This window comes from Mirounga leonina, unplaced genomic scaffold, assembly GCF_011800145.1.
Source record: "Mirounga leonina isolate KUSES-001 unplaced genomic scaffold, KU_Mleo_1.0 Mir_165, whole genome shotgun sequence".
NCBI classification, from domain to species: Eukaryota; Metazoa; Chordata; class Mammalia; order Carnivora; family Phocidae; genus Mirounga; species Mirounga leonina.
The window spans coordinates 49,245,834-49,267,805 of NW_023270415.1; the positions used below are offsets into that span (position 1 = coordinate 49,245,834).

Consider the following 21,972-nt stretch of genomic DNA (forward strand, 5'->3'; position numbering starts at 1 on the left):
CAAACTCATGCCTGCTCTGGTACACATTTTATGGGTGGTGGTGCTTGTTTTGTGTTAGCAGAGTGTCCCTTATGGTGGGAGATAATCAGGGAAAAAACAGTGTATTATCTGAAGTTACAGAAAAAGTTAATCAAACTGGCATAACTATTTAAGTGTATTGATATTAGGTGTGAAGAAGGAAGTGTGTGTTTGTAATTAAGTAGATACAACGGATCACTCATAGTCTATTTTTAATTTACTTACTGACTTTAGGTTAGCATTTGAAAGGAGCTTTTTTTAAAGTCAAGATTTTTGAGGTGTAATTTATTTACAATAAAATTCACCCCTTTGAGGTATGCACTTCAGTGAATTCTGAAGAAACATACAGTTGTATATCTACTACCATAAGGAAGACATAGAACATTTCCTTCACCCCCAAAAGTTCCTTGTGCCCCTTTGTAGTTAATTCGCTTGCTCTGCTCCAGTCCCTAGTGACCATTGGTCTGATTTCTGTCCTCCTAACTTTGCCTTTTCTAGAATGTCATATAAATGAACTCATATTGTATAGAAGTGGGCAAACTATGGCCCATAGGTCAAACATGGCCTACTGGCTGTTTTTGTGTAAGTGGTGAGTTAAGAATGGTTTTTACATTTTAAAATCATAGAAAAAAATTTTTTAATGATAACATTTTGTGACTATAAAAATTACATGAAATTAAAATTTTGTGTTTATAAATAACGTTTTATTGGAATACAGCCATGCTTATTCATTTAACATATTGCCAATGACTGCTTTCTGGTTCACACTTTTTATATCTTATTGAAGAAATACTTGCCTAGCCTATCTAAGAAGTCTTTGTTTAACCCAAGGTCATGATTTCCTTCAGTGTTTTTTTCTAGGAGTTTTATAGTTTTAGTCATTATATTTAGTTCTGTAATCTGTTGATTGTAGTTATATAATACATTGAGTTCATTTTTGTATAAGGTGTAAAGTATGAATTGAGGTTCTTTTTTTTTTTAACACATAGGTTTCCAATTACTTTTTTGGCACATGAATTTCTCACTGCTTAAAACATTATTCTTTCTCCATTAAATTGCCTTGACACCTTTTTTAAAAAAATTAATGACCATTTAAGTGTTGGACCATTTTGGACTCTATTCTATTCCATTGGTGTATGTGTTTATCTTACATTGACTTGATTACTTCTGTCGCTTTTATAATAAGTCTTGAAATCTGGTGGTATGAGTCCTGCAAACTTCTTTTTCAAAATATTTTGCCTGTTGTAGGATTTTTGCTTTTCCACATAAATTTTAGAGGTAGCTTGTCAATTTCCTAAAACAAATCATGCTGAGTTTTTGATTGAGATAACATTGAATTGAGAGATTAATTTGGAAAGAACTGATATCTTAACAATATAGCGTTTCCTCATTGATGAATACAGCATATTTCTCCTGTTACTTAGATCCCCTTTGATTCTTTTTTTTTAGTATTTTATAGTTCTCACCATAAAAAGCCTGTATGTATTTTGTTCAGTTTATACCTGAGTGTTTTCTTTCTTTTGTTTTTTGATGCCTTTGCAGACTACTTTTTAAAATTTTGATTTCCAATTATGCAATGCTAGTATATAAAAATGCAAGTTTTGGGGGTATACTTAGTTTGTATCTTGTGACCTTGCCAAAGCACATTTAGGAGATTTTTTGTAGTTTCTTTGGGATTTTATATATAGATAATTATGCCATCTGCACACAATTTTATTTCTCCCCCTTTCCAGTCTCTATGCTTTTTATTGTTTTAATGCACTGGCTAGGATTTCCAGTTCAATGTTGATTAGGGGTAGTGAGAGAGGACACCTTGCTTTGTTCCTGACTTCAGAGGGAAAGCATTAAATCTTTCACAATACAGTATGATATTAGCTGTTGTCTTTTTTGTTGAAACCCTTATTGCATTCAGGAAGTTTCTATGTATTCCTAGTTTGCTGAGTCAAGTGCTTTCTCATTATATTTTGACATAATTATATGTTTTTTTCTCCTTACTCTGTTAATATGGTGACGTATATTGCTTGAATTTAGAATGTGGAATCAACCTTGCATTCCCAGGATAAGCCGGGTACACCTGTTTGTGATGTATTATTCTTTAACATATTTCTGGATTTGGCTTGATAATGTGTGAGGATTTTTCATCTTCCCATGAGGAATATTGGTCTATAATTTTCCGTTATATTTTTATATGGTTTTGGTATCACAGTAATGCTGGCCTTAGGAAATTAGGATGTGTTCCCTTATTTTCTATTTTCTGGAAGAGATTATGTAAAATTGGTGTTATTTCTTCCTTAAATGTTTGGTGGAAGTCATCAAAAAAGCCAGTGAGAACGGGAGCTTTATTCTAAAGGTTTTCAACTAGGAATTAAATTTCTTTAACACATATGGGACTTGTCAGGCTTTCTGTTTCTTCTTGAGTGTGGTGTGCTAGTTTCAGTCTTTCAAGGAAATAGTCTATTTTATTATAGTCTATTTCTCATGTAAGTTATAGAATTTATGGGCATAACATTGTTCACAGTTTTCTCTTGTAATCTTTTGCATTTAATTTTGATTAATTGTGGAGTCTGTAGTGATGTTCCCTCTATCATTCTTTCTCTAGGTAATTTTTATTTTCTCTCTTTTTTTCCCCCCTCTTGACCATTTTGACTGAGGTTTATTGATTTTATTGATTTTTTTAAAGATTTTATTTATTTATTTGAGGGAGAGAATGAGATAGAGAGCATGAGAGGGGGGAGGGCCAGAGGGAGAAGCAGACTCCCTGCTGAGCAGGGAGCCCGATGCGGGACTTGATCCTGGGACTCCGGGATCATGACCTGAGCCGAAGGCAGTCGCTTAACCAACTGAGCCACCCAGGCGCCCTTATTGATTTTTTTTTTAAAAGAAGCAGCATTTGGTTTCATTGATTTCTTCTATAATTTAAAAAACTTTTTAAAAATACTTTCTTTGGTTTTAATTTTCTCTCCTTTCTTTGGAAATTGATTTGAGACTGTTTTCTTTTTAATATAAGCATTTATTTTTATGTGTTCCAGGTTTCTATATGATACTTTCAAGAAATATCATACTCCTTCTGCTTAAAGAACTTACTTTAAATTCCTGTGCTTAATGTCTTCTGACAATAAATTCTTTCAACATTTCTTTGCCTGAAAAGTCTTTATTTTGCCTTTATTTTTTATTTTATTTTATTCTGTTATGTTAATCACCATACATTACATCATTAGTTCTTGATGTAGTGTTCCATGATTCATTGTTTGCATATAACACCAGTGCTCCATGCAGTACGTGCTCTCTTTAATACCCATCACCAGGCTAACCCATCCCCCCACCTCCCTCCCCTCTAGAACACTCAGTTTGTTTCTCAGAGTCCATAGTCTCTCATGGATCGTCTCCCCCTCCAATTTTGCCCCCCCTTCATTTTTCCCTTGCTACTATCTTCTTCTTCTTCTTTTTTTTTTTTAACATATAATGTATTATTTGTTTCAGAGGTACAGGTCTGTGATTCAACAGTCTTACACAATTCACAGCACTCACCGTAGCACATACCCTCCCCAATGTCTATCACCCAGCCACCCCATGCCTCCCACCCCCCACCACTCCAGCAACCTTCAGTTTATTTCCTGAGATTAAGAAATCCTCGTATCAGTGAGATCATCTGATACATGTCTTTCTCTGATTGACTTATTTCGCTCAGCATAATACCCTCCAGTTCCATCCACATCGTTGCAAATGGCAAGATTTCATTCCTTTTGATGGCTGCATAATATTCCATTGTATATATATATACTACATATTCTTTATCCATTCATCTGTTGATGGACATCTTGGCTCTTTCCACAGTTTGGCTATTGTGGACATTGCTGCTATAAACATGGGGTGCACGTACCCCTTCGGATCCGTACATTTATATCTTTGGGGTAAATACCCAGTAGTGAAATTGCTGGGTCATATGGTATCTCTATTTTCAGCTTTTTGAGGAACCTCCATACTGTTTTCCAGAGTGGCTGCACCAGCTTGCATTCCCACCAACAGTGTAGGAGGGGTCCCCTTTCTCCGCATCCTCGCCAACATCTGTCATTTCCTGACTTGTAAATTTTAGTCATTCTGACTGGTGTGAGGTAGTATCTCATTGAGGTTTTGATTTGGATTTCCCTGATGCCAAGTGATGTTGAGCACTTTTTCATGTGTCTGTTGGCCATTTGGATGTCTTCTTTGGAAAAATGTCTGTTCATGTCTTCTGCCCATTTCTTGATTGGATTATTTGTTCTTTGGGTGTTGACTTTGATAAGTTCTTATAGATTTTGGATACTAGCCCTTTATCTGATATGTCATTTGCAAATATCTTCTCCCATTCTGTCGGTTGTCTTTTGGTTTTGTTGACTGTTTCCTTTGCTGTGCAAAAGCTTTTTATCTTGATGAAGTACCAATAGTTCATTTTTTGCCCTTGTTTCCCTTGCCTTTGGCGATGTTTCTAGGAAGAAGTTGCTGCGGCTGAGGTCGAAGAGGTTGCTGCCTGTGTTCTCCTTTAGGATTTTGATGGACTCCTGTCTCACATTGAGGTCTTTCAACCATTTTGAGTCTATTTTTGTGTGTGGTGTAAGGAAATGGTCCAGTTTCATTCTTCTGCATGTTGCTGTCCAATTTTCCCAACACCATTTGTTGAAGAGACTGTCTTTTTTTCATTGGACAGTCTTTCCTGCTTTGTTGAAGATTAGTTGACCATAGAATTGAGGGTCCATTTCTGGGCTCTCTATTCTGTTCCATTGATCTATATGTCTGTTTTTGTGCCAGTACCATACTGTCTTGATGATTACAGCTTTGTAATAGAGCTTGAAGTCCGGAATTGTGATGCCACCAGCTTTGCTTTTCTTTTTCAACATTTCTCTGGCTATTCGGGGTCTTTTCTGGTTCCATACAAATTTTAGGATTATTTGTTCCATTTCTTTGAAAAAAGTGGATGGTATTTTGATAGGGATTGCATTGAATGTGTAGATTGCTCTAGGTAGCATTGACATCTTCACAATATTTTTTCTTCCAATCCATGAGCATGGAACGTTTTTCCATTTTTTTGTGTCTTCCTCAATTTCTTTCATGAGTATTTTATAGTTTTCTGAGTACAGATCCTTTGCCTCTTTGGTTAGATTTATTCGTAGGTATCTTATGGTTTTGGGTGCAATTGTAAATCAGATTGACTCCTTAAATGCTCTTTCTTCTGTCTTGTTGTTGGTGTATAGGAATGCCACTGATTTCTGTGCATTGATTTTATATCCTGCCACTTTACTGAATTCCTGTATGAGTTCTAGCAGTTTTGGGGTAGAGTCTTTTGGGTTTTCCACATAAAGTATCATATCATCTGCAAAGAGTGAGAGTTTGACTTCTTCTTTGCTGATTCGGATGCCTTTTATTTCTTTTTGTTGTCTAATTGCTGTGGCTAGGACTTCTAATACTATGTTGAATAGCAGTGGTGATAGTGGACATCCCTGCCCTGTTCCTGACCTTAGGGGGGAAGCTCTCAGTTTTTCCCCATTGAGAATGATATTCGCTGTGGGTTTTTCATAGATGGCTTTTATGATATTGAGGTATGTACCCTCTATCCCTATACTCTGAAGAGTTTTGATCAAGAAAGGATGCTGTACTTTGTCAAATGCTTTTACTGCATCTATTGAGAGGATCATATGCTTCTTGTTCTTTTATTAATGTATTGTATCACATTGATTGATTTGCAGATGTTGAACCAACCTTGCAGCCCAGGGATAAATCCCACTTGGTTGTGGTGAAAAATCCTTTTAATGAACTGTTGGATCCTATTGACTAGTATTTTGGTGAAAATTTTTGCTCCATGTTCATCAGGGATATTGGTCTGTAATTCTCCTTTTTGATGGGGTCTTTGTCTGGTTTTGGGATCAAGGTAATGGTGGAGCCTCATAAAATGAGTTTGGAAGTTTTCCTTCCATTTCTATTTTTCGGAACAGTTTCAGAAGAATAGGTATTAATTCTTCTTGAAATGTTTGGTAGAATTCCCCTGGGAAGCCATCTGGCCCTGGGCTCTTGTGTCTTGGGAGATTTTTGATGACTGCTTCAATTTCCTTAGTGGTTATAGGTCTGTTCAGGTTTTCTATTTCTTCCTGGTTCAGTTTTGGTAGTTTATACATCTCTAGGAATGCATCCATTTCTTCCAGATTATCTAATTTGCTGACATATATTTGCGCATAATACGTTCTTATAATTGTTTGTATTTCTTTGGTGTTGGTTGTGATCTCTCCTCTTTCATTCATGATTTTATTTATTTGGGTCATTTCTCTTTTCTTTTTGATAAGTCTGGCCAGGGGTTTATCAATCTTGTTAATTCTTTCAAAGAACCAGCTCCTAGTTTCGTTGATCTGAGCTGTTCTACTGTTCTTTTGGTTTCTATTTCATTGACTTCTGCTCTGATCTTTATTATTTCTCTTTTCTTGCTGGGTTTAGGCTTTCTTTGCTGTTCTTTCTCCAGCTCCTTTAGGTGTAGGGTTATGTTGTGTACTTGAGACCTTTCTTGTTTCTTGAGAAAGGCTTGTATTGCTATATACTTTCCTCTTAGGACCGCCTTTGCTGCGTCCCAAAGGTTTTGAACAGTTGTGTTTTCATTTTCATTTGTTTCCATGAATTTTTAAAATTCTTCTTTAATTTCCTGGTTGACCCATTCATTCTTTTTTTTTTTTTTTAAAGATTTTATTTATTTATTTGACAGAGAGAGACACAGTGAGAGCAGGAACACAAGCAGGGGGAGTGGGAGAAGGAGAAGCAGGCTTCCTGTGGAGCAGGGAGCCTGATGCAGGACTTGATCCCAGGACCCTGAGATCATGACCTGAGCCGAAGGCAGATGTTTAACGACTGAGCCACCCAGGCGCCCGGCCCATTCATTCTTTAATAGGATGCTCTTTAGCCTCCATGTATTTGAGTTCTTTCCAACTTTCCTCTCGTGATTGAGTTCTAGTTTCAAAGCATTGTGGTACGGAACTATGCAGGGAATGATCCCAATCTTTTGGTACTGGTTGAGACCTGATTTGTGACCTAGGATGTGATCTATTCTGGAGAATGTTCCATGGGCACTAGAGAAGAATGTGTATTCTGTTGCATTGATATGGAATGTTCTGAATATATCTGTGAAGTCTGTTTGGTCCAGTGTGTCATTTAAAGTCTTTATTTCTTGCTGGTCTTTTGCTTAGATGATCTGTCCATTTCAGTGAGGGAGGTGTTAAAGTCCCCCACTATTATTGTATTGTTGTCAATGTGTTTCTTTGCTTTTGTTATTAATTGCCTTATATAATTGGCTGCTCCCATGTTAGGGGCATAGATATTTACAATTGTTAGATCTTCTTGTTGGATAGACCCTTTAAGTAGGATATAGTGTCCTTCCTCATCTCTTATTACAGTCTTTGGTTTAAAATCTAATTTGTCTGAGATAAGGATTGCCACCCCAGCTTTCTTTTGGTGTCCATTAGCACGGTAAATGGTTTTCCACCCCCTCACTTTCAATCTGGGGTGTCTTTGGGTCTAAAATGAATCTCTTGCAGACAGCATATTGATGGGTCTTGTTTTTTAATCCAATCTGATAGCCTGTGTCTTTTGATTGGGGCATTTAGCCCATTTACATTCAGGGTAACTATTGAAAGATATGAATTTAGTGCCATTGTATTGCCTATAAGGTGACTGTTACTGTATATTGTCTGTGTTTCTTTCTGGTCTGTGTTGCTTTTAGGCTCTCTCTTTGCTTAGAGGACCCCTTTCAATATTTCTTGCAGGGCTGGTTTCATGTTTGCAAATTCCTTTAGTTTTTGTTTGTCCTGGAAGCTTTTTATCTCTCCTTCTATTTTCAATGACAGCCTAGCTGGATATAGTATTCTTGGCTGCATATTTTTCTCACTTAGTGCTCTGAATATATCCTGCCAGTCCTTTCTGGCCTGCCAGGTCTCTGTGGATAGGTCTGTTGCCAATCTAATGTTTCTACTATTGTAGGTTACAGATCTCTTCTCCTGAGCTGCTTTCAGGATTTTCTCTTTGTCTCTGAGACTCGTAAGTTTTACTATTAGATGTCGGGGTGTTGACCTATTTTTATTGATTTTGAGAGGGGTTGTCTGTGCCTCCTGGATTTTGATGCCTGTTTCCTTCCCCAAATTAGGGAAGTTCTCTGCTATAATTTGCTCCAATATACCTTCTGCCCCTCTCTCTCTTTCTTCTTCTGGGATCCCAATTATTCTAATGTTGTTTCGTCTTACAGTATTGCTTATCTCTTGAATTCTGCCCTCATGATCCAGTAGTTGTTTATCTCTCTTTTTCTCAGCTTCTTTATTTTCCATCATTTGGTCTTTTATATCACTAATTCTCTCTTCTGCCTCATTTATCCTAGCAGTTAGAGCCAAAAGATTTTATGAAAGGAATTAATAAGATGTTGGTTGAAAAAAGAAAAGAGAAATTAAAAGAAAAAAAAAAGGGAGAGAATGTGATCAGGCAGGAGACTAGAACAAAGCCATACACTACAGATTTAGGGTATATTTTGGTCTGTTAGAATAAACTGTATCCCAAAATTTTAAAGAGAGAACAACTTATATATATATACCAAAAATAAGGTTAACTACTATGAAGGGATAGACTATGACTCTAAAAATGAAAAATAAAAAAGATTTTATTTTATAATAAAATAAATAATAAAATATTTTATAATAAAATAAAAAATAAAAAAGATTTTAAAAAAGGGATTAAGATGTTGGTTGAAAAAGGGAAAAAGAAAAATTCAAAAAAGAAAGAAATAAAAAGAACAAAGAGAAAATTTAAAAAATTACCTTTAAAAGACTAAAGAATCAGGGGGAAAAAAGCCATGAATTCTATGTGCTGTATTCCCCTAGCACTGGCGTTCCGCTGTTCTCATTGATCGGTAAACTTGGCCTTGGCTGGCTGTTCCTGCTGATCTTCTGGGGGAGGGGCCTGTTGCCATGGTTCTCAAGTGTCTTTACCAGAGGCAGAATTGCCCCCCCCTTGTGGGGTGAAAATGGCGGCCTCCCAATTTCCACCCCAGAGGAGCCGAGAACTCAGGGCCCCACTCCTCAGTGAGCCCCTAGAGAAAAGCAGTCAGTCACTCCCGTCTCCCCGGTCTCCAGCCACACTCCATGCTCACCCAGCCTGTGACCGAGCATTTCTATCTTTGGCACACAACCCCGTGTGGAGTCTCCAAACCCAGCAGATCCCTGCGGTGCGCTCTAGTGCCGCTTCTCCCCGGGGGGAGGAAGGGGAGTCTCCCCAGATCTGCCAGTTGTTGGGTCTCTGCTGGAAGAGCAGTGGCCCGACTGTACCGTGGATCACGGTTTATGGCAACCCCGAGCTGAGAGCCCACTTCTCGGCTCGTCTCTGCAGCCGGCTTCAGCACTCTGATACCTGGGAGCTCTGCCGCACTCAGGCACTCCCGGTCTTTCTGTGACCCCGAGGGTCCTGAGACCACACTGTCCCACGAGGGTTCCACCCCCCGCTTAGCCACTGGAGCGACGTCCCTTAGCAGAGCAGACTTCTAAAACTTCTGATTTTGTCCTCCGCTGCTCTATCACTTGCCAGAAGCAGCCAATGGAGGCCCCCTCCCCTGCCGTCTATCCTCCCGAATATCACCTCAGATTCACTTCTCTTCACATCCTACCTTCCAGAAAGTGGTCGCCTTTCTCTTCAGAGAGTTGTTGCTATTCTTTTCTTCAATCTCCTGTTGAGTTCGTAGGTGTTCAGAATGGTTTGATCCCTATCCAGCTGAATTCCTGGGACCAGACGAAATTTAGGTCTCCTACTTCTCTGTCATCTTGCTCCTCCCCCTGCCTTTATTTTTTGAAGCATAATTTCACTGCATATGGGATCTTGGGTTGACAGATTTTTTTTCCGTCAGTACTATATATAGCTATTACTGCAAAGTCTTCTAGCTTCCATGGTTTCTGAAAGATGATCTTCTGTAACTTTTATCATTGGTTCTGTACATATAATGTGTCATTTTCTCTGGCTGCTTTCATAGTTTTCTTTGGTTTTTAGCAGTTTGACTATAATGAGTCTAGGGTGTGTGTATTTGGTGTTTGTTCTACAAAGGCTTCTTTGAGGTTTATGTGTCTGTGATTTGGTCGCTTTCATTAATTTTGGAAAGTTCATGGCCATTATACCTTCAAATATTTCCTCTGTTCTGTTTTCTCCTTTTGGGACTCCGATTTCACATGTTAGATCAATTTAGCTCTTGGATGCTCTGTTTTTTTTCTTTCCTTCTCCAATTCTTTTTTGTTTGTTTGGATATTTTTTATTGACTTATTTCAAGTTTACTAATCTTTTCCTTAGTTCTTTCAAGCATATCCATTAGCCCATCAAAGAAATTCTTCATCTCTGATGCCATGTTTTCTATTTCCAGCATTTTCAGATGACTCTTACACTTCCCATCTTTCTGCTTTGGTACCCCATCTGTTCATGCCTGTTGTCCCCCTTTTTCTATAAATCTTTTACCTTAATAATTATAATCATTTTCAAGTCAGTCTGATAATTCTGATAATTCCATTATCCTTGTCATCTCTGAATCTAATTATGTTAATTATTTTCTCTCTCAACAATGGGTTCTTTATTCCTTGCTATTTTCCCCTGAGTATGGTGGCTTTGAATTGTATTTATGCCTTAAAGTGGGCATGCCTTTTCTCTCAGAATGTTAGTGTTGGAAATTAAATTATCGTCAGGTCAGAAGTTCAGATAGGTTTGGATTTTGTTTTTGCCATCATTATCTTTAGTGCATCACAGTCTTCAAATTCCTCCAGATTCCTCCAGTGGGCTACTGCTGCATTGTATTTAGGATGGATGCAGGAGTATCAGAAGTTTTTTCCAGTGTTTTGCTACCCCGTCAGCCATTTCCATTTACTTACTCCACAGGGGGCATCTCTCCATATGGTCTTGCCCCTTCCCCAGCAGTAGTCTATTGATGCTTATTTCTTGATCCTAGATTTGTGGCAGGGGCAAGGTGTTTTGTTGTTTTCCTGCCCTTCATCTTTGTCGGGACCTGTCCATCTGGGCCTCATGGATGAGGTTTGCTCAGAGTTCTTAGGGCCTTCTTCCCATAGAAGTAAATCTGCCTTGTATCTCTGATAGGTTTGGGATGGGAATTTCCATCCCTTCCCTAGTTATGAAAGGCCTTTGATTTGAGTTAAGGATGTTGGCTGAAGATGGTTTCCTGTCCCTCTTTCATGGGTAGAGGTTGTTTTTCCATTTAACCTTTTCCCTAGCTGCAGTGGATCTTTGCCTTTGCCCTGGGGATGACAGAGTTTCCTTCTTCTCCCTATGGTTTATAGCTTTGACATTTTTAGGAGAGATAGTCTGGGGAATGTGCCTGTACCCCAGCAACCACTAGTTACTCTTTTACACCTACACATGTGTACCCCAAAGAATTATTCTTATGCCTTGCTCCCTATCTTCCTCATAAGTAACCAGTAGAGGCCTGCAGAAAAGTGCTGTGAGTGAATGTGAACTTTCCTTGCACCTGGGCCTCTAGCTATTCCAAACTGTCATGTTAGCCCACACTTGGCCTTTTACAATTTGTCAAAATTTTAACTGATTTCCTCTTACCTGCTTGAATGGTGGCCCCTCTTTCTCCTTCTCTTCTGCCCTGCCAACGGTGAAACAGTGTATTTCGTTTCTCTTTGGAGGGGCTTGCTGTTCTTTGGAGTTCAGATTATTATTTGTTTGCCTTATATCCTCAACTCTCTGATGGGCTCAAGAAAAGTTATGATTTTGTAGATTAGTTAGCCTTTTATCATTTTTAGGTTGGGGGTGACATTATTTACAGTTTTGTAAGTCCTAAGCAGAGTTAATTATAGTTTTAAAACATTTTTAAATTTCCTTTATGAAGATAGTGGGGGCGAAAAATTTTATCAGTATTTATTTTTAAAGAGTAAATAATACCTCTTTCCAGGCAACTTTTTTCTCATTTTTTTGGTTTGTTTTTAAGATAAAAATTGGCCTTACTTTTATTTGTACAGCCTTATTTGCTAGGCTCCTAATATTTCACAGTGTTTTTAAAGCCAACTAATATCCAGACTGTAAGCAGATTTAAACAATTAGTGAAAGCACTCATCCAGTGTTTTCCCCTCTGTTTGGATTCTTAAGATCACTCCAACTGAGAGTTGTCTCAATGATTTGAAGTTCATAGATTTTGGCTGTACTGTGTAAGTCAAATCAGCTCAGTCTATTTCTGAGCTAAACCTTTGAAAAATAATATTTTAAATATTTTAGGGCATATTATTGAAATATGTTACAAATGGTAGATAGAAATTACAATTATAACTCAAAGAGATATCTCTATTAACATGTATTAATTGGCCCTTAAATTACCATGTATATCAGAGGGCAGAACTAGTTGTAACACTCTTGTAATGTGCCATGTAGGATGTTATTCTATAATCAGAAAGTTAAATTTTTATTCTTTATGCTCATTTTATGAATTTTTTGGATATAAAATTGTGTATAGATTGTTGTAATTATTATTTTTTTGAGACCATCAGGAAATCAAATTTTTCTTATCTATTTTCTCTGCAGAAAACTTCATCAGCAGTTTGAAATGTACAAGGAGCAGGTGAAGAAGATGGGAGAAGAATCACAACAGCAGCAAGAACAGAAGGGTGATGCCCCAACCTGTGGTATTTGCCACAAAACAAAATTTGCTGATGGATGTGGCCATAACTGTTCATATTGCCAAACAAAGTTCTGTGCTCGTTGTGGAGGTCGAGTGTCATTACGTTCAAACAAGGTACAGAATGAAAACTACACATAATTCAGTTATAACTAAGCTTATAATACAGTTAAGCTAATTGTGAATAAAATAAAGCAGACAATTGAAATTAATATTCAGGTTAACCAATGAACAAAAAAACCTATAGTGTCCTCATTTTAGATAAGAAATTTTTAATTTTTCCTTTCAGTTAAAGAGATTTGTCTATTGTTTATGTCTTTTAGCTAATGATTTTGTTTAGAATCATAGGATCTTAAACTTTCAAAGATGATGAAGATAATGTAGAGATCAATTGGTCTAACTCCTTTATTTCACAGATGCAGAAAACTCCGATTCAGGGAGAATTAAGGTCATTCTTAAAGTCACACAACTGATTAATGTTAGAGCAGTGACGTTGCTTTTTCCATTACTATACATAATTTTATAACTTTGTAGATCTACCTGTCCTTTGATCCCTGTTTTCTTTCCTTTCAAAGAGGCTCTTCCCAGCTTATAGAGTCTATGTTTTATAATTTTATAGCTTTTGAAGCTACATTACCCTTTATTTTTGTTTTAACATTAATGAAATAAACATTAGACTATGGAATTTAAAGAAATGTTAAGGAAATGTTTTATACTAGATTTTTGTAGTTTATCCATCCACTTTAGGGAATATGTTAATGCTGCCCAAGGAATGCTTTGCTGAAATAAGCAAAAATAGTTATTATGTTTTTCTCAGTAAGTTCTTTAGAATTTGCATTTATCTCCTCCCTAGTATTTCATCACTTAATTCTTTACTTAGGCAGCTTTAAAATAGGAAGCTGATGTTTGTACATACATTACTTAGACATAATTATGGGGATTTGTTCTCCTGTGTGATTTCATGTCTCCATTTTCTCACCGTTTCCTGTTTCTCATTGTTTTGTTTTGCCCAGAATAAATAATTTCCCATTTTTACCTCTAGTCTTTCCCCCTGGTTTACCTGATTATTTTTCTTTTCCTCGACTAGTTACATTGGCTAGAAACTCCAGCACAGTTCTGAATAGAAATGGTGAGAGCACACTCCCTGTTTTGTTCTTGATCTTAGGGAGGAAGCATTCAGTCCTTCTCTATTAGATATTATATTAGCTGTCAGCTTTTCATAGATGCTATCTATTCCTAATTTGCTGAGAGATTTTTTTGGTTTATTTGTTTTTACATCAGGAATATGTGATGGAAATTGTCAAATGCTTTCCCTCCATCTATTGAAATTAATCATGTTTTTTCTTTGCCTGTTAATGTAGTAATGAACTACATTGGTTGATTTTGAAATGCTAAACCAACTATATTCCCCTGGACACATCCCATTTGCTTAAGATGGATTAACCCTTTTATGTAATAATGAGTTTGATTTATTAAAGTTTTGTATATAACTTTTGCTTCATGAGTGTTAGTGTCTGTAGTTTTCTTTTCTTGAAATGTGTTTCTTTGATTTTGGTATCACAGTAATGCTGGCCTGATAAAATAAATTGGGAAGTATTTCCCTCTCTTCAGTGTTTTAGAAAAGTTTCTGTAGGATTGGTATTATTTATCCTTTAATGTTTTGTAGATTTTACCAGGGAAGCCATCTGGGCATGCTGTTTAATTTTTGGGAAGGTTTTAAAGTACAGTTTCAATTTCTTTTAATAGGTATAGAATTGTTCCAGTCATTTATTTTTTTCTTGAATGAGCTTTGGTGTTTTTCAAGGAATTTCTCCAGATCCTCATAATTTGTCAAATTTATTGGCATAAACCTATTCACAGTATTCCATTATTATTCTTTAATACCTGTAGATTCTGTAGTGATGCTACCTTTTTCATTTCTGATATTGGTAATTTGCATCTTCTCTCTTTTTTCCTGCTTAATTTGGCTAGAAATATATCAATTTTAATGATCTTCTCAAATAATGAGTTTTTTGTTCCATTGGTTTTCTGTTGTTGATTTCATCTTTGATCTTTATTATTTCTTTAATTCTGCTGATTTGGGGTTTAATTTTCTCTTTTTCTGGTTCCTTAAGGTGGGAGCTGAGGTCTTTGCTTTGAGATGTTTCTTCTTTTCTAATATAGGCATTACATGCTGTCAGTTTCCCCTAAGTACTTCTTTGGTGACATCCCCCAAATTCTGATATGTTATCTTTCATTTTCATTCAGTTTAAAATACTTTCAGGTTTTCCTTTTCTTCTTTGACGCATGAATAATTTAGAAGTATGTTGTTTATTTTCCACATATTTAGGGAGTTTCCAGAGATCTTGATGGTAATGATTTTTAATTTAATTCTGTTGTGGTCCCAGACATACTTTAAATACCTTGAATCCTTTGAAATGTATTCATACTTATTTTATGATTAGTACATGGTTTATTTTGTTAAATGTCTGTGTATACTTGAAAAGGATATATATTCTTTAATTTTTTTTTTTAAGATTTTACTTATTCATTTGAAGAGAGAGAGACAAAGAGAGCACAAGCAGGGGGGAGAGGCAGAGGGAGAGAGAGAAGCAGACTCCCCACTGAGCTGGGAGCCTGACTCAGGGCTCGATCCCAGGACCTGGAGATCATGACCTGAGCCAAAGGCAGATGCTTAACGATCTGAGCCACCCAGGTGCTCCTTCTTTAATTTTTTGATGGAGTGTTTTTAAATGTCCTTTAAGTCAAGTTGGTTAATAGAGTTATTCAAGTCTAGTATATCCTTTTTGATCTTTTGCTTATTTATTTTATCAATTATTTAAGAGAAGGATATTGAAATATACAACTATACTTGAATTAGTCTGTTTCCTTTTGCAGTTCTATGTATTTTTGTTTTTGTTTTATGTATTTTATTAAGTTCTGTTTTTAAATGCATAAACATTTAGAATTATTCAGTTCCTATTAATAAATTGATCACTTTATAATCATAAAATGGCTTCCTTTATTCCTGGTAATATTCTTTGCTCTGAAATCCACTTTGTCTAATCTTAATAAAGCTACTCTAACTTTCTTTAATAGATAGTATTAACATGGTTTACATTTTTCTCTTTTACTTTAGACTAATTTGTGTCTTCATATTTAAAGTATTTTTCTTATAGGCAGCATATAATTGGGCCTTGCTTTCTTATTCAACCTGATAATCTCTACCTTTTAATTGGGGTCTTAGATAATTTACATTTAATATAATATTTGATATGGTTACTTTGGTTATATCATTTTCCTTTTTTTCTACTTGTACCATCTGTTTTTTTTTTTAAGTCTCCTTTGAATTAGTCAAGCACTTTTTATGATTCAGGTTATCTCCTTTGTTACCTCATTAGCTTTGTGACTCTATTTTATAGCTTTGTTGGTTCTTTGTTTTGTCATTTTATTAATTGCTTCAGGATCTGTAGTATACATCTTTAAATTATCATCATCAGACTTAACCGATATTATACTATTTTACGTATAGTATAATATAAGAACCTTCTAATAGTGTGTTTCCATTTCTACTCTTTTGGACTTTATGTTATGGTGTGATGTATTTTACTTTTACTTGTCTTATAACCTGACAATACACTGTTATTCTTTTTTGTTTAAAAAGTTTATCTTTTAAGGCGTTTTAAATAATAAAAGAAATATTGTATATTCACTGTCATCATTATCATTTCTGGTACTATTCATTTCTTTTCAGAGTTCTGTATTTCTGTATGGTATTGTATTTTATTTGCCTGAAATATTTCCTTCAATATTTATTGTAGTGTGAGTCTGCTGATGATGAATACTTTAAACTTTTTCTGCTGAAAATTTTGCTTTTTTTATTTTAAAGATTTTTTTTTCTAGGTATAGAATTCTAGGTTGAGGGTTGCTTTCTTTCAGTATTTTAAAGATGTTGTTTCACTGTTTCCAATTAGAAGTGTGATACCATTCTCATCTTTGTTCTTCTCTATATAATAGGTTCTTTTTTTCTGAATGCTTTTTTTTTTAAAGATTTATTTATTTATTATTGAGCGTGGGGTAGGGGTGGAGAGGAGGGGCAGTCTTAAGCAGATTTCACGCTGAGTGTAGAGCCAACTGTGGGGCTCCATCTCACTGTCCTGAGATCACGACCTGAGCCGAAACCAAGAGTTAAACACTTAACCAACTGCACCACCCAGGTTCCCCTGTCTAATTGCTTTTAAGATAATTCTTTTTATCACTGGTTATGTGAAATTTAATTATGATGTTTCTTTGTGTATTTTTATTCATGTTTCTTGTGTTTGGAGCCTTTTTGAGCTTTTTTGAGTGAGTTTATAGTTTTTGTAGGGTTTTGGAAAATTTTGGCCGTCATTTCTTAAAAATATTTTTTTAATTAACATATAATGTATTGTTTCGGGGGTACAGGTCTGTGATTCATCAGTCTTACATAATACACAGTGCTCACCACAACACATACCAAATATTTTTATTGGGCTTTTCTTTTTCTCTTTTCCTTCAGGAACTCCCATTACCCATACATTAGGCTGCTTGAAGTGTTTTACAGCTCACTTATGTTATTTTCATTAAACCAAATTTTATTTTTCTCTTTGCTTTTCATTTTAAGTATGTTTTATTGCTGTGCTTTTGGGTTTACTCATTTTTTTTTGTCAATGTCATATCTGCTGTTAATACCATTCAGTGTATTTTTTCATCTCAGAATTTCAATTTTGAACTTTTTAAAATATCTTCTATGATCTACTTAAGTTTTTGTACATGTAGAATACATGCTCTTAATAACTGTTTTGATGTTCTCTTCTGCTATTTTCAACATCTTGTCAGTTTTTGGTTGGTTTTGATTGATTATTCTCATTATGATATGTGTTTTCCTGACTCTCTCCTGAGTACTTTAACCACTTTTATATATGTTTATTAGATGTGAATTAAGAGTTTTTCTAGTTTTGCTGATGGAAACATCCACTGTTGGCTCTAACCCTTCAGATGACTTTTTTCACATGCATGCTCACTCATCATTACTAGCTGAATACTTGAAGGGACTCCCTGCAGATCTGTAGGGTTCTCCCTCTGCGGTTTTCTCTTCTCTAGTAAGTTGGCCTATGAAATGCTGCTGTGTTGGCCTCCTCAGAGTGCTTGTTCTCAGTTTGTTCTCTTCACCTGAGGATATTTGCCAAGCTGAACTCCAGCTCCTCTGTACTGCTCTGCTGCCTGGACAGTCTCTCAAAGAAGTAAGCTGGGGCAATTGTAGAGCTTATCTTGTTCATTTCCCATAGTTTAGCTATCTCAGTACATTTTTGCCTGATGTCCACTGTCTTGAAAACCATTCCTTCGTATGTTTTTCCCATATTATGTTTGTTTGCCAGGCAGATGGAGAAATCTTATTCTTGCTACCCCACTTAGGCCACAAGTAGAAGTCTCTAATGACATCTGATTATAGTTTGCTTGATTATATATTTTCTGGTTTTTAATTTATGGTCACTTTATCCTGAGCCAAGTTTTAGTCAGTAAATTAAATACAGTGAAAAATTGGAATGCCCCTTGAAAGTCTGTTTTATTGTGGTCAACTATAGAACTCTGTATGTTGTGGATTAGCCTGGTGGATGGCTTATGGAAGAAAGAAGGAACCAGAAGTAGTACTTCCCACTTTTCTCATGTTTTTTTCTTATATCTGAGGGAAGTATTAGGGGAATGAAACATAAGAAAAAATAATCTAGATTTTAGCTCAAGGAGCATAACTTTGGATTTCTTTTATTAGTTTTTCTACATTTTCATTCAATATCTACTTGAGGAAGCATTCCTTTGTACGATATGTATAAAGCTTGTCTATACTCTAAATGAAAAAGTATTGAGTTCAATTTCTCTTTTTAAATTGGATCATCCTATGTATGCTTGGTTACCTTGTGTAATAGAAGAAGGCTTTTGCTCTCAATAGTTGCTGAATGCACTTTTTGATTTATCATAGCCCCAAAGGATTAAGCTCAGTGAAATTTGTTCAGATAATTTTTATAAAGTAGAATAATGAGAATACAAATATTTTATAGTTTAAAATTTAATTATAAAGCTATTTAAAAATTATTTTAGTAATCTCCTATGAGAACAAGATAAAAGAACCTTTTGTTTAATTTTGAGGCTCTTTCATGTGGCGCCATCCTTAACAATTAATTAACTCTTTTGAGATATATTTATGATGCAACAAGAATAAATGTAGTGCAGGACATATGGAAGTACCAGTATAATAAGTTTTTATGAAATGTTGCTTTCATTTATTTCCTTTTAAGATGACACTCCCTTAGTAAATAAAAGCTATATATTTAGTTCAGATTTAAAAATAATGACTTTATAAGGAAGAAATTATTTTGTAGTCATCGAATGGTGATTCTAGTAGGACAGACATGAAAGGTAATTTACAATGAGGATTATTTTAAGCTTCAAAGCATAGCAGCATTTTTTCTTTCTTTTGCTTTTTGGTGGGAAAAATAGATTACCATGTGCTTAAAAGATCTAATTTTGAAAAAGTAAGTAATATACATTTTTCAGAATTGTATTAATTTACAAATGTAATAGATGTGATTTTTTTTTTACTATAAATTATCAGATTTGAAGCAGAATGAATTATAACTTTAGAATGGTTATAAAAGCAAATGATAAGTCCCTTAAAATATATTGACATACATTGTTCAATATATTATATGGTAAGAGTGAAATAATAAGACGTTTCTACTGTATAACCATGTCATTAAGTATCATTTATATGAATGATTTTAATGATTAACTTTTAAATTGTTCACTGAGAGATAAAATAATGATTAGAGTATTTCTGCAATCCTTCAGGTAGTTCTTTCTTTTTTAGAAATTTCAAGTCACAGGGCGTCTGGCTGGCTCAGTTGGAAGAACATGCAACTCTTGATCTCAGGGTTGTGAATTCAAGCCCCAAATTGGGTGTAGAGATTACTTAAAATAAATAAATAAAATTAAAAAAAATTTCAGGTCACTGTGATTACGGGCAAGTCTTTAGCTATTGTGCTGGTGTGATATAGTTATATAATATGTAGTTATATATAATCAGTTCCCATATGCCCAAGGCAAGCATATCATATATGAATTTTCTTTTAAATTTCATAGAATTACTACATACCACTATATCAGGAAACACTTGACATTCTCCAGGAAGTGGTTGGCATAAGTTGAGACAGTAAAAGAACCAAGTTTTGTTTCTGCCCTGGTGTTGTGTGACTTTTGTTTGACATGTCACTTCATGTCTTAGTGCTTCTGTTTCCAAATCTGTAAAATGAAAGCATCAGTTTGTGATTTCTAAGATCTCTTCTGGGTTTGACATTTTATAATTTTAAAATTAATACTAGATAACTTGCTTGAAGTACCTAAAAAGTATATTCATATAGCCAAATATATTTACTGCTTAAATAATTTTAAAATGGATTTGAAAAGCTCCATTAATTCTCTTATGTTACAGTATCTAGTACACTGTGTGTTAAACTTTGGTTTTTATCCCATCCCACATTTATAGAACATAGGAGTGTTGAGGGCATCACTATGTTAGTAAACTGTGTTCATAGGAGTTTGAGAAATAGGTAGCAGGCAAGGTTATTAGAATTATGTAATTCATAGAACTACCCTTAAGGAAGTGGCTGCATCAGGTGGATCCTCAATTTCAAGCCTTTAGGCTCAATAACCTAGAATGTGTGAGAATGTTATTTGAAATGGTTGTTGAATTTAAAAGGAAGAATTATTTACCCTCATTGATGTCAGCCTCCCTAATGGTAAGAGTAATATAGGGACTGTGAGAAACAATCTAACTTGCAGAGTCTTAGGACATTTTACACTTCTTCATGCATGTCAGCATCATGGGAGGAGGCAAAATAATGTTGCAAATTGAGCATAAAGAAAAACATTTTCGCCAAAGTTTACATGAACTCATTCCCTCTCCACATGGCATCTTTTATAATTTTCACCTGGCTCAGCCCCACCTCCATCACCTGTAGAGCATGATTCAGTGTGGGTAATATTACCTAGAAGAGTTAGTAAGCTTACAAAGACTATGGTAGTTACCAGTTTGGGATTGTTTCTCTTCAGGAATCTCTGGATGATTCCATAGGCATTTTATACTCTGAGGTATATGGCAGTGGGCTTGAAAGTGAGGTAGTGTACCCCCTGCTATGGAAGGAAGGCTTTCTGAAGAGTAGATGAATGTGAATAACTTAAGGGGCAAAAATTTCCATGTGTATTCTTTCATTTTTTCTTAAAATTGATCTACCTGAGAACATTTCTGTTTTGTGGAATTTTCTTTCTAACTCACTTTTACAATTGCCTTTATACTCTTCAAACCAAAAGGCAGCTCCTTAACCCTACCTAATGTGAATCTAGTCTTTATATAATGTATTGCTTCAGGATGTAAAAATTTCTGGGGCGTGAAACAAAGGGACAATTCTAGAATGTATTGTCCTGAGGGAGAGTTCCTTGAGGGCAGAGCAGTTAGAGGTTTTTCTAAGAAATATAGAAAGGGGCAGCACCTTATTTCATGCAGGCAGCAGACTTCTGGTGAGACTCTGGTGCCTCATGTCTCTTTTTCAGAATTAGAACTTTGATGTGTGGTGATTACTGTGACCCCTAATGCCACATTTATTTGAATTTAAAAATGAATTTGGACTCTTTGAGAGAAAGACATATTTGTCTGATGGTTTCTCAATGTGGCCTGGTTTTCCAAATAGGTTATATAGTAGACATTTTCCATATATTGAATGAGGTAAATCTGTAACTCCAAGATTTGATAAAAATATAATTAAAACATACCTACAATATACAACATATCTGAAAATGCATCCTTTCCAACTATTGAAACTTAAAATTTAAATGTTATCCTAAAAATGTGTGAGGGGTAGATGGTTTTAGAAATTTATTTTAGAGAAAAAGAAAAAATATATTTAGACTACTGTTATATAGCAGGTGCATAGGTATGCTTGGTTAATGGCATATTGTTAACCAATGGCTTGGCTAATGTGCATTTGAAAGCTTGCTATTTACTTGCTATCTACTTGCTCCTAACCACTTGGTGGGAAGAATCCTGCTCAGTACCTAATATCCTCATCAATAAATGAAGTAAGTTCCTTATCAGTAGATAAGATGAGCACCAGGTTAAATAGATTTTACTTAGCTTATAAGGGGAAGATTAATGATAGCATCTGCAATGAATTCTAATCATAAAAGTAGACTATGTGGTAGTTTAATAGATAAAGAAATTCAGGATATCACCAAAACTGCAGCATAAACAG

The 21,972-nt window shown here is 35.4% G+C and overlaps 1 protein-coding gene across 19 annotated transcripts in view; it reads left to right on the forward strand.

Annotated features, from left to right (window-relative positions):
* The window catches only part of RIMS2 (regulating synaptic membrane exocytosis 2), a 580,329-nt gene that overhangs the window by 103,709 nt on the left and 454,648 nt on the right, over positions 1-21,972 (forward strand). For all 19 annotated transcript variants that reach the window (XM_035011697.1, XM_035011686.1, XM_035011694.1 and 16 more), the window contains one exon: positions 12,580-12,790. In XM_035011697.1, the coding sequence (XP_034867588.1) occupies positions 12,580-12,790 (211 nt within the window). The remainder of the gene's footprint in view (positions 1-12,579; positions 12,791-21,972) is intronic.